Consider the following 13,152-nt stretch of genomic DNA (forward strand, 5'->3'; position numbering starts at 1 on the left):
TAAGCACAGGCTCTCACAGCTGACATCAGTAGGAGGCTGAGAGTTGCGGGGCTGGTCAGGCCTGGCTGGAGAAGGGAGGGTCCGAGTCAGGGCCTCAACCTTCAATCTTTAGTAATCTGTTTTTCTTAGAAATTCTTTTAAGTTGTTAGATACTGTATTTTTTTTCTTTGTATGTTTAAATTTCTATTTACCTACATTTAAAAATAATATTTATATAGTTAATACTTGGTCTTTTTGGCCTTTGGAAGATTAATTTCCCAGAGGCACTGACTTTTTATCTTTGGCTTCTAGAGCACTGGTAAGTATAAAATTTCCTATTCTTAATGATTTTTACACTAGTTGATTGTATTTTAACTTTTATAATTCAACTACTTTAAGAAATTATAAAAAGTCATCTTGAGTCCACATTATCGATGTAATTATCTCTGTAATTTAACACCGGAATGTGCATTCCAATCAGAAACCACTTGATTGTTTACAGTGAGACTGAAGCTCTTAGTTTTTGTTTGTTTGTTTTTGAGATAGAGTCTTGCTCTGTCACCCAGGCTGGAGTGCAGTGGCGTGATGATAGCTCACCGTAGCCTCAACCTGCCAGGCTCAGGCAATCCTCCCACCTCAGCCTCTTGAATAGCTGGGGCTACAGGTGCGCACCAGTACGCCTGGCTAATTTTTTAATTTTTATTTTTGGTAAAGATGGGGTTTTGCCATGTTGTCCAGGCTGATCTTGAACCCCTGAGCTCATGCTGTCCTCCCGCCCTGGCCTCCCAAAGTGTTGGGATTACAGGTGTAATCCCAGCTTGCTGGGCCAGCTTTTAGGGTTGATGATATTTAACATATTTTCTTTATTGAGATTCAGCAATTTTAAAAGGTACCTATATGCAATATGAAAAGGGAAGGTAGTTTTATTGGTTTTCTGTATGTGATTAAGTAATTTGTTAAGATTTTTGTCCTCTTCAGTTCAATATAATTGCTTCGGTGTCCAGTATATTGCCTATGACTGTGACCAAGTTGAGAGCATTAGAAGGTTATTCATTATAACTTTGCACTCATGGTTTAATTATTATTTCACAGTTGTTTAATTCACATGCTGCACTGTTTCACTTGGTTTCTATCTTCTCATTTTCTAAGCCCTAAATTGTCTACTTTATTTTGAAGGAGGCTGTCTGCGTTAGTTTGGGAGGTCAGATATATAGAACATAATGCCAGAACATTTAACGAACCTGAGAGTGTAATTGCAAGATCAGCTAAAAAGATAACTGACCAGCTTTTAAAATTTATCAAGTAAGTAATTTCATAGATGTTGTGTAAAAGTGACTGCATATTGTGCTATTAAAAATCATCTAGTTTTGCCGGGCGTCGTGGCTCATGCCTGTTAATCCCAGCACTTTGGGAGGCTAAGGCCGTCAGATCACTTGCGGTCAGGCATTTGAGACCAGCCTAGCCAACATGGTGAAACCCCATCTCTACTAAAAAAATACAAAAATTAGGCTGGCGTGGTGGTGGGTGGCTGAGGCGGGAGAATTGCTTGAACCCAGGAGGTGGTGGTTACAGTGAGCCCAGATCGTGCCATTGCACTCCAGCCTGAGTGACAAGAGCGAAACTCTGTCTCCAGAAAAAAAAATAGGAACAAAAAATCATCTAGTTTTATTTTTTACTCAGAACTATACTCTTTTAATGCTTTACTTTAGATGACATTTCTTTACATACATAATTTCAGTAAAAGTCTGAGAAACTGAATAATTCAGTTTTTCAGCTTTTTAAAATTTTGAAATAATTTTATACTCCAGAAAGTTGCCATCTGCCTTTCATCTAGTCTCCCCTTAGGTTAACATTTTACATAACTACGGTATACTTATGAAATGTTAAAAAAAAATCTTGGTACCATGCTACTGACAGAAAGTGTAGAATTTATTTGGATCTCACTAGTTTTTACACCCTTTTATGTTTCAGAATCTAATCCAGAATCCCCATCAAATTTAGCGTTTTGTTTTCTTAGTCTCCTTCAGTTTTTTCTTGTCTTTATCACCTCATCATTTTTATGAATGTTACTTATTTTATAGAGTATAGTTATGTTACTTACTTTATAGACTATACTTAATTGGAGTTTGTTTGGTATTTTCTCATGATTATGTTGAGTTTTAATCTGTTTCAGATTATGTCCTGTGAAAATGTTTGTATAGGTGTGAATATTCTATAGATTTTCTTAAATTCAGAAGTCAATTCGGAATCTAAGAATGTAAACTGACTTGGAAATTCAGACCCAGGTTCTAGTCTGCTCTACTCTAGTGAGCATTCTTAATTTAGAAACAGTGCCATCGTTTTCAGCATCTAGCTGAAAACTGGGGAGTAACTGCTTCTTGTCAGCTTTCTTGGGTTGATTCTGTCCTAAGTTTTGGGGACTCATACTTAAAGTTACCTCCTCCCCAGAATCACCTTCTTGTTCTTACTTCAGGAAAATTATATACCCATTTTTGTCTCCTTTATGCTTAGATATCCGTATTTTAGCATTCTTTTTTTCTCCTGTGTGTACAGTAAGATACTATTTGCTTTAATTTCAATTCCTTTTTCCCTTACATATATATATATATATATATATATATATATATATATTTATACCTTAAATCAACTGTTTTCCTGGTACTTACTGTGTGAATACTGCTATTGATGATACTTAGAAAAACTCATCCATGTATTCATCCAATCGAGGCCATACATATATTATTTCTGGATTACTTGCTTAATTTGGATACATACTTAACGGAAAACAAGAAAAACCTTCAAGATTCTAAATTAGGATTTAAGATGGCTAGTTATGTTCCCAAAGGGTTGGGGGAAAACCTGATAGTCCTCTGTTTGAAATTAGGCACATATAGGTTGGTGAACTGTTTATATTTTAATGTATAGTTTGAATCCTTGCCAACAAGTCACTACATCTGCATACTATTAAAGTGAAAATTTGTTTTTTAGGAATCAACACTGTACAAATATCTCAGAACTTTCTAACACATCTGAAAATGATGAGCAAAATGCTGAGGATTTGGTATGAAGTTTGTTGATTTTATAATGGTTTTTGTTTATTTCAAATGGTATTTTTAAAAAGTGAAGAAGAAAATGTTGGCTTTCTAGTACCAACTCTTGCAGTAGTACAATGAACAAATAAGGCATTTGATAAAAATATATTTTTGAATTTTCTAGATGATTTATGAGGTAATTTGTTTTAGCTAATATCAAAATATATCTAAGTGAATCATTTTAGGTGTGGAATATACTCTCTTTCTATATTTTAGCTAGTGAAAGGTATATTATATAAAGTACCTTGGAGGCTGGGCACAGTGGCTCACACCTATAATCCCAGTGCTTTAGCCGGCTGAGATGGGAAGATCGCTTGAGCCAGGAGTTTGAGACCCTGTCTCTACAATCAATAAAAAAGTTAGATGGGGGTGGTAATGCATGCCTGTACTATAGAACACAAAATCCAGAAACTATAGGAATCTGTATGTTTCTGGGGATTTGTGGATAGAGGTAAAACGCAAGTTTTCTATTTAGGAAATGCATGAAGCGTCTTTTTATAGCTATAATTTCAAATTTTAGAATTAGTTCATGTTCTTAGGGAATGAAAAAGGATTATTAAGAATGATTTTTTTTTTTTCAAGCCTGGGTGCCACAAAGATCATCTGGTAGTCTTTCTTCGGAGATTTTGTTAGTAACATGTTATAATTCTGGTAATACCAAATGTCTTTGATATGTTATTTATTAAGATTATGTTATTATTTTCTAATGAGACTCTAAATACTTAAGGTGCTCTGATTTTATTCCTAGGATGATAGTGATCTTCCTAAAACATCTTCTGGAAGAAGGAGAGTAAGTTACTCTGCACGGTTGACTTTTGTAGTTTCTTTTTCTTTGTTTTAAAATCAATTCAGGATTTTAGTTTTTGTCTTTGAAAAGTTATATCAATGTAGATACTGAATATTTTATTAACAAAATGGGAGAAATTACTGGAAAGGTTTAGTGGGAGAGTTGGAATTTGTACTGTATTATCAGAGTGAGATAGAGTAAGAAGAGCCATTCAAAAAATAGAGGCTACCACAGGAAAGACAAAAAGAGTAGAGAAGTATGGCATGGCATGTCCATAGACTGTTAAGGGCACTACACCTGACTGGTGTAGAGGTTGGATGTTGAAGTGACCAAAGTGGCTGTGTCTGGCTGTTATGATTGGGGTAGATTACAGTGATAATGAAATCCAAGGATTTCATTTAAAGTAGAGAATCAATTGAACAGCCAAAATAGATAATACAATTTGAAGGATGAGAAGATGTGTATTAAAGGAGATGAATTAGGAGTTTATTCCAAGAATACAGGGTGAAGGATGGGTACCTAGTCAAGGATATTTGCTTGGAATGGAGAGGAAAGGAAAATTATGAGACCTTTTTAGGGAAAACTAACCAGGATTTGGTGACTGAACTTTTTTTAAAAATGGAGATATGTTGGGATGATGAGGTTGGAGGGGTAAGGAGAAGGGTCTATGGAACTAAGTTTATGAAAGTGGGTAATCATAATGGGGTATCATCAGCAGGCTTTGAAGTTCAAATATAGAGTAATTAAAATTAAAGGTTATTAATATGAACATACTTAAGACATTTTAGCCCAGATAATTTTATTTTATTTTATTTATTTATTTTTTGAGACGGAGTCTCATTCTGTTGCCCAGGCTGGAGTGCAGTGGCGCAATCTCGGCTCACTGCAAGCTCCGCCTCCCGGGTTCACGCCATTCTCCTGCCTCAGCCTCTCCGAGTAGCTGGGACTACAGGCGCCCGCCACCATGCCCGGCTAATTTTTTGTATTTTTAGTAGAAACGGGGTTTCATCGTGGTCTCAATCTCCTGACCTCGTGATCCGCCCGCCTTGGCCTCCCAAAGTGCTGGGATTACAAGTGTGAGCCACCGTGCCCGGCCAGCCCAGATCATTTTAAATTTCCTCCAAATGCTCCTTAAATTTAAGCTTTTTATGAAATATTAATTTATACCATGTGCTTGCCTTCCAGAACACTGAAAAGTTAGACCTAAAATACTCTAATTTGATTAGTCATTTTCATTTAATTTTATTTTTAGACTCCCAAGTGTTTAGTATTTGTATTTATTTGTTGTCTGCTGCAGCAAATCACAAATTTAGTTGCTTAAATAATAAAAATGTATTACCTGATAGTTCTGTAGATTAGAAGTTTTCATGGGTCTCTAGGTCAGAATCACGGTCTTAGTGTGGCTAGAAGCTCCAGGGAGAGTTATTTGCATTTTCCAGCTTCTAGTGGGTGTCCTCACCTTGGCTCCAGGTCCCCTTGTTCCATCTTTCAAGCCAACAATGTAGCATTTTTCAGTCTCTCTCTAACTCTGTCCTTTCTGCCTCCCTCTTATAAAAACTTTTGTGGCTATACTGGGTCCAAGCAATCAATTCAAGATAATCTTTCATCTCAAGGTCTATACCCTTAATGCAAAATACCTTTTCTCATGTAAGGTAACATAGTCACAGGTTATGAGGATTATGATGTGGACGTCTTTGGTGGGGCCATTATTCTGCCTATCATATTATCACATATGCTTCATATTCTGCAAAAACAAATATTATAAACCTGGGAGGTGAGAGGTCATGGAATAGCCTTTCACTAGATAATGTGCTCTCGTTAGAGTGTACTTTTCATAGCTAACTTTGTAATATTTCTGAAATTAGTTAAGTTACATCAAAATGTGTTACATGCATAGTTTAAAAATTTCATTTCCGGAAAAATGTGTTGAGAGCAACATATATGACATTATTGTGTTTTTATAGAAGACAGTAGATCAGTTACATTTTTACCACAGTCTTACACCAATAGTGTGATTTTTCTTAAGACTGTGAATGTATTTTTAGGTCCATGATGGGAAAAAAAGCATCAGAGCTACGAACTACGTTGAAAGCAACTGGAAGAAACAGTGTAAGGAACTAGTGAACTTAATTTTTCAGTGTGAAGATTCTGAACCATTTAGACAACCTGTTGATTTGGTTGAATATCCAGTAAGTTTCCATTGTTTAAATGTTTGGGGCTTTTCTTGTTTTGCAGTGAGGAAATTGGGATAGAGTTATTAAACTTTAAAGAGAAAGATACCTAGGCTTTATGTTAACTTTTTTGCTCCTATCACTAAGTTAGTGGTAGAAATACTGTTTTTACATAGTTTTCTTCAATTTATAGACACCCTCGTAAACTCATTTAAGAATTTAGACTTAGATAACCAGTATTACATAACAATGGGATGGATCTACTTAGATTTCTATCTAAGTGGGCCCAGCACTAGGAGAACTATGAATTGGATAAACGTGTCTGTTTGCATGCTTTAAAAAGGGAAATTGAAAGATGACTTTATAAAAAGAGTTGGATTATAACAGCACAGAGTGACTGCAGGATGCTTGGAGTATATACAGCAGGAAATGAAACCATCCCATGTGTCACTAACAATAAATAAACATTAACATTTTGGTATATTTCTATCTTGTCTTTGTTTTTATACCTCTTTTTAAACATTAGTAATGAATTTTAAGAGTCCTCTAATCTTTTCCTCTCTTCCATCATCTCAAATTTTTTAGAGATCTGATGCATTTACATTTCTAAAAGCAAGAAATGAATCTATGAATTAAATATTGTTTTTAAAACCTAGGATTACAGAGATATTATAGATACCCCAATGGATTTTGGAACAGTAAGGGAAACTCTAGATGCGGGAAATTATGACAGCCCTTTGGAGTTTTGCAAAGACATCCGGTTGATATTTAGCAATGCAAAAGCATATACACCAAACAAAAGATCAAAGGTAAATTTTTATGTGGTTCATTGAAAAAAACTGCCTGATCTGTGTAGATAATTTTCCAATGTAATAGTAATTTTTTCCACTGTAATTTTCCACTGTGCAGTAGAGGTTAGAACATTAAAGATACGTGAATAAATTAAGACTATTATAAAGAAAAGAGCTTCTGCTACTGCTCAAGTATCTTCAGTTTTTGCCTTTCATCAGTTGAGTTTATCATAATCTCCTTCAGTTTTATAAGCAAGTGGGGATTAATGGGAGTAGGCATCAATAGAAAGTGAACAAATTTGATACACAGAGTAAGAGCCTCTGTGTTTTGATGTGTAAGCATCTTAAGTGGATTGGAAACATAGATCGAGACTAAGAATATTAAAAGTAAAAAGGAAAATCTGATCATGAGACTGCTGACAGCATAAGAACATTTGCATTTGAAGAAGCAACACATGAGCTATCTGATTAAGACCACAAATGTTACAGAGCCAATGGAGACTCTTTGCTTGATGTGTTAGAAGCTAATATTATGACACAGTGTTTTTCTTTTTCTTTTTTTTTTTCTTCTAGTCTACTCAAGTGAAGTGGTGACACTGGGTTTTTGAGAATAAGCTTTATATTGAAAGTTGACTCCTAAGGAGACAGGAGTGAATTTCAAATCTGACTCCTGTGCTGGCATTAAAGAGTATTTTTATTTTTTCTTTCTTTTTAAAGAAAAGGTTCAGGGTGTGGATTCTGAGATTAGTAGGTGATTAATGGAAGGAAAGGAGAGGTCTGGAAAGTCTTTGGGCATGTATAGTTATTTCTTTATGTTATCTGATGGGTTGTGTGTGCAAATTTGGGGGAAGTTAGTGTGACACATGCTGGAAATTCAGGCTCTGATGTCAGCAGACTCACTCTTTGCAGACTCTACTTGGCCATACTGGTTTTAACCAGTTTCAGCCAGTTCTTCTTATCTCATAAGCAGAGGGAGTTTCAGTGTTTTAGTAGGTTGGGTTTCCTTCTTTCTGTTTTTTTTTTTTTTGTCATTTTGTAAACTTAAGAATTTTTGTTAGTTAATTGATTTCTTTAAATCTTTGGGGCACACAGTTTCAGTAGAATGTTACTAAAGTTTTGTTAACATGTTATACATTGGGTAACTTTTCAAAACTTGATGAGGCCTGTAATCCCTGGAATTTGGGAGGCCAAGGTAGGCAGATCACTTGAGGTCAGGAGTTCGAGACCAGCCTGGTCAACATGGTGAGCCCCTTCTCTACTATAGATAAAAAAATTAGTTGGGTGTGCTGGCACTTGCCTGTAATCCCACCTACAGGCACGAGGCATGAGAACCGCTTGAACTGAGGCATGAGAGCCACTTGAACCTGGGAGGCAGAGGTTGTGGTGAGCCGAGATCATGCCACTGCACTCTAGCCTGGGCAACAGAGCAAGACTCCGTGTAGCTCATGTGTTGAATAATTGTAAAAAGTCATATTTAAAGTAAAACACTTGTTTGATCTTACAGCATTTTTTGGTGTCTACAATTAGTGACATTAACTGTTGTGCTTTAACTGTATTTCCCCGTCATTACTTAATACTAGACTCCTCCTGCATTACTGCCTCTAGTCTCAATTTGAGAACTCTTTGTTGGATTCAGGATCCACACTGCTTGCTGGATGAGTTTAACATTCAAGGCTAACGTTTTTCCAAGCTTGGGTTTTTGTCAAAGTCACCATTTGTAAGACTGTTTCTTTTCAGAGACAAAATAAATTTCATTCAAGTCTTCCCTGTGCCCCTCAAATACATGTTTGAGGACACATACCATACAATTCACCATTGAAAGCTTATAGTTCAGTAGTTTTTGGTATAGTACATTGTCAATTGTTCAAAACTATGGTTAACTATATATAACACAACATTTGCCATTTTAGCCATTTTTATGAGTACTGAATCAGTGGCATTGTTTATATTTATAATCTTTCTAAAACTTTTTCATCATTCCAGACAGAAGCTCTGTAACCATCAAGCAGTAATTTCCCCTCACCCCCAGTCCTTGGAAACCTCTAACTTTCTGTGTCTGAATTTGCCTGACCTAGATAGTTTCATATAAAAATTGAGATCTTACCATATTTGTCCTTTTGTGTCCAGCTTATTTATTTCACTTAGTATAATGCCTTAAAGGCTTATGCATGTTGTAGCATGTATCAGAACTTTATTCCATTTTATGGCTGAATAGTATTAAAGTGTGTGGTTATACCATATCTTATTCATTCATCTATCGATGGCCAGCTGGGCTGTTTCTGCTTCTTGACCATTATGAGTAATGCTGCAGCAAATTTTGGAATACACATATCTCTCAGAAACCTTGCTCAATTCCCTTGGGTATAGACCTAAGAGTAGAATTGCTGGGTCATGGGATAATTCATGCTTACCTTTTCCAGGAACCACTACACCGTTTTCCATATTGGCTGCACCTTTTTACATTCACACTGGCAATGTAAAAAGGCCACAGTTTGTTCACATCCTTGCCAACACTTGCTGTTTTTGGAGTTTTGTTTTTGTGTGTGTGTGTGTGGTTTTTTTTTTTTTGAGACTGTCTCAGTCTGTTGCCCAGGCTGGAGAGCAGTGGTGAGATCTTGGCTCACTGCAACCTCCACCTCCTGGCTTCAAGCAATTTGCCTGCTTCAGCCTCCCGGGTAGCTGGGACTACAGGCGTGCGCCACCATGCCTGGCTAATTATTGTATTTTTAGTAGAGATGGGGTTTCACCATATTGGCCAAGCTAGTCTTGAACCCTTGACCTCAAGTGATCTGCCTGCCTCGGCCTCCCAAAGAAATGGGATTATAGGCGTGAGCCACTGTGCCTGGCAGAATAAAATTTATATATATGAAATACTGAAAATAACGTCAAAGATTATTTCAGATTAAGTATAACAAATTTCACATTCATTTGTGAGCATATATATATGTATATGAGAAGCATGTAAGAAATTCGTATATCTCACATACTTTTTAGAAAAGTTTTCTGGTATTGGAGTGTCTTTGCCATCCACTGCCGTGCACAAGACTTATATTTAACTTTTGAGCATTAGACTTTTGCACTTATTTTCAGGAAAGTTGAGGAGGATAGAGTAGTTCTGTACATACTTGTTTGATCTTACAACATATTTTGGTGTCTGCAATCAGTGACATTAACTGTTTTGCTTTAACTGCATTTCCCCGTCATTACTTAATATTAGACTTGATGTTATTTAATTGTAAACATTGTTAAAACAAATCTTTCATATGCATTAACGTTCTAGGTTATACTTTCTACTACTGGATGCAAGGTATTTTTGTTTCATTTTTAGAGTTAAGTGGCATTGAAAACAGATTGCAGATAGAGACTGGTATATAAAAGTGCTTTTGTTCCCTTGCCCCAAAGAGAGACAGCGCTTTTGTAGCCTAAATAGCAGCCTTAAAACCAATCAACTTCCCATCTAACTTTGGGAGAAGGGTGTATTTTGGGGTTTGTACATACAGATGTTAGAATAGGCAAAAACAGTTGAGATTCACTGACATATAGACACAAGTCCTGAATGTAGATGCTTGACTTCAGACTACTTTCTTATCATCTGAGAGATATGTATTTGATACTTCCTACTTCCAGATGTCATTAAGGGATGGGGGTTGGAAACAGAAGAAACAGGTGACAGCCATTACCTATAAGCAGTGATATAATACACTGCAAGGGATCTCAATGATTACTATTATTTCTTAAGTACTTTTAAGGCTATTTTGTAATTCTACTTTGTTTTTATATCCTTGCAGATTTATAGTATGACCTTGAGATTATCTGCCTTATTTGAAGAAAAAATGAAGAAAATCTCTTCTGATTTTAAAATTGGTCAAAAATTCAATGAAAAACTTCGAAGAAGCCAGAGGTTCAAGCAACGGCAAAATTGTAAAGGTGACAGTCAGCCTAACAAAAGTATCAGGTAAATTGGTTATGGCAAGCTTGCTTTATTTATTTATTTAATTTTGGAGACAGAGTCTTACTCTGTCACCCAGGCTGGAGTGCAGTGGCGTGATGTCTGCTTACCACAACCTCTGCCTCTTGGGTTCAAGTGATTTCCTGCCTCAGCCTCCCAAGTAGCTGGGACTACAGGCGCACACCACCACGTCTGGCTAATTTTTGTATGTTTAGAAGAGACAAGGTTTCACCATGTTGGCCAGGCTGGTCTCCAACTCGTGACCACAGGTGATCCACCCACCTTGGCCTCCCAAAGTGTTGGGAGTACAGGTGTGAGCCACCACACCCGGCCTATTTATTTATTTTTTATTTATTTTTGGAGACGGAGTCTCTCTCTGTTACCTAGGCTGGAGTGCAGTGGCATGATCTTGGCTTACTGCAACCTCTGCCTCCTGGGCTCAAGCAGTTCTCCTGCCTCAGCCTCCTGAGTAGTTGAGACTACAGGTACACGCTGCCATGCCTGGCTAATTTTTTGTATTTTAGTAGAGACGGAGTTTCACCGTGTTGCCCAGGCTGGTCTTGAACTCCTGAGCTCAGGCAATCCGCCTGCCTCAGCCTCCTAAAGTGCTAGGATCGCAGGTGTGAGCCACCGTGCTCGGCCCTATTTATTTTTTGAGACAGGGTTTCACTATGTTGCCCAGGCTGGGGTCTAGTGATATGATCATGACCACTGCAGCTGCAACTTTCTGGTCTCAAGCAGTCCTTCTCACCTCAGCTTCCCAAGTAGTTGGGATAACAGGGGTGTGTCACCAAGCCTGGCTAATTTTTAAAATTATTTATTGTATAGATGGGGTCTTGCTATGGTGCCCACGCTGGTCTTGAACTCCTGGGATCAAGATCCTCCCACCTTGGCCTCCCAATATGTTGGGATTACAGGCGTGAGCCACTGCACCCAGCCTGTATGCATTTTTTTAAAAATTTCAGACTGTGTTATTTAATCTTTAGAGTACTGTACATTCTGAAAAGACTAGTCATGGATTTTATAGCTTGAAAGCATTTCTGTGAATATAGAGCTGTTGCATTGGTTTGTAATTCTCTAAATATGTAAAATTATAGATTTTTTTCAAATCTTACTAAGGATTATTTAAAGTATCATTTGTATTTTGCATAAGAATTGGCTTTTTAATGTAGAGCCGGAGTCCCCAGTACCCGCTCCCTGTGTAGACTGGGCCACACAGTAGGATGTGATTGGCTGGCAGACAAGCATTACCACCTGAGTTCTGCCTGCTGTCAGATCCGTGAGGGCATTAGATTTTCATAGGAGCAGGAACCCTGTTGTAACTGTGCATGCGAGGGATCCAGGTTGTGTGCTCCTTACGAGGATCTGATGATCTGATGATCTGAGGTGGAACAGTTTCATCTTGAACTCTGCCCACTCACTGGCCCCAGTCCCAGTCCGTGGAAAAACTGTCTTCCACAAAACCGGTCCCTGGTGCCAGAAAGGTTGGGGATTGCTATGCAGAGAATAATGTGATTTTTATGTATGGTCTTTTGAGCATTTGATTGTGTAAGGGAAAATGTACCCTTGATACAATGTACCTCAGTATTACTGAGGATTATTTGTAAAGAAATGTAAAATGAAGGATTTATTAACTTTCTCAGTAATTGTATATTAATTTACATTCTATATTCTTTGACTATGTAGTTTAGATTAATATCACATTTATAGGTACTTTATGTTGTTACAGTATAAAAATTGAGTTGTGCAATGTTTAGTTTGTTTCCATTTATATTTTCGACTGTGCAGTATATCCCTTGACGGGATTTCCTTGTGGTGCTCTGGGGACTACCCTATGCATCTCAATCTATTGCAAACAATAGATTTTATATTAATACTATTTTTATTATAGTACATATGGGAACTTGGCTCTAGTATAGCTTCCTTCCTTCCCCTTCGTAGGTGGTGGTGGTATCAGATCACTTTTTTTTTTTTTGAGATGGAGTTTTGCTCTTGTTGCCCAGGCTGGAGTGTAGTGGCACCATCTCGGTTCACTGCAACCTCCGCCTCCCAGGTTCAAGTGATTCTCCTGCCTCAGCCTCCTGAGTAGCTGGGATTACAGGCACCCACCACCACGCCCAGCTGATTTTTTGTATTTTTAGTAGAGATGGGGTTTCACCATGTTGGCCAGGCTTGTCTCAAACTCCTGACCTCAGATGACCCACCCGCCTCGGGCTTCCAAAGTGCTGGGATTACATGCGTAAGCCACTGTGCCCGGCCTTATATTTACTTTTGTTCTCTCCCTTGATTATTAATGGCATTTAAAATTTTTGATATTACAAGCTTGCGTTTTATTATATAGACAGTTATTGCTTTAAAGAATTGTGATTAACTTTAAGCTTCA

General features: G+C 37.4%; 1 protein-coding gene across 5 annotated transcripts in view; it reads left to right on the forward strand.

Moving 5' to 3' along the window:
* Positions 1–13,152, forward strand: part of BRWD1 (bromodomain and WD repeat domain containing 1) — a 131,159-nt gene that overhangs the window by 99,852 nt on the left and 18,155 nt on the right. For all 5 annotated transcript variants that reach the window (XM_055279712.2, XM_055279713.2, XM_063640596.1 and 2 more), the window contains 6 exons: positions 1,156–1,281; positions 2,968–3,040; positions 3,820–3,861; positions 5,904–6,047; positions 6,686–6,838; positions 10,609–10,775. In XM_055279712.2, coding sequence (XP_055135687.2) covers positions 1,156–1,281; positions 2,968–3,040; positions 3,820–3,861; positions 5,904–6,047; positions 6,686–6,838; positions 10,609–10,775 — 705 coding nt within the window. The remainder of the gene's footprint in view (positions 1–1,155; positions 1,282–2,967; positions 3,041–3,819; positions 3,862–5,903; positions 6,048–6,685; positions 6,839–10,608; positions 10,776–13,152) is intronic.

This window comes from Symphalangus syndactylus, chromosome 5, assembly GCF_028878055.3.
Source record: "Symphalangus syndactylus isolate Jambi chromosome 5, NHGRI_mSymSyn1-v2.1_pri, whole genome shotgun sequence".
NCBI classification, from domain to species: Eukaryota; Metazoa; Chordata; class Mammalia; order Primates; family Hylobatidae; genus Symphalangus; species Symphalangus syndactylus.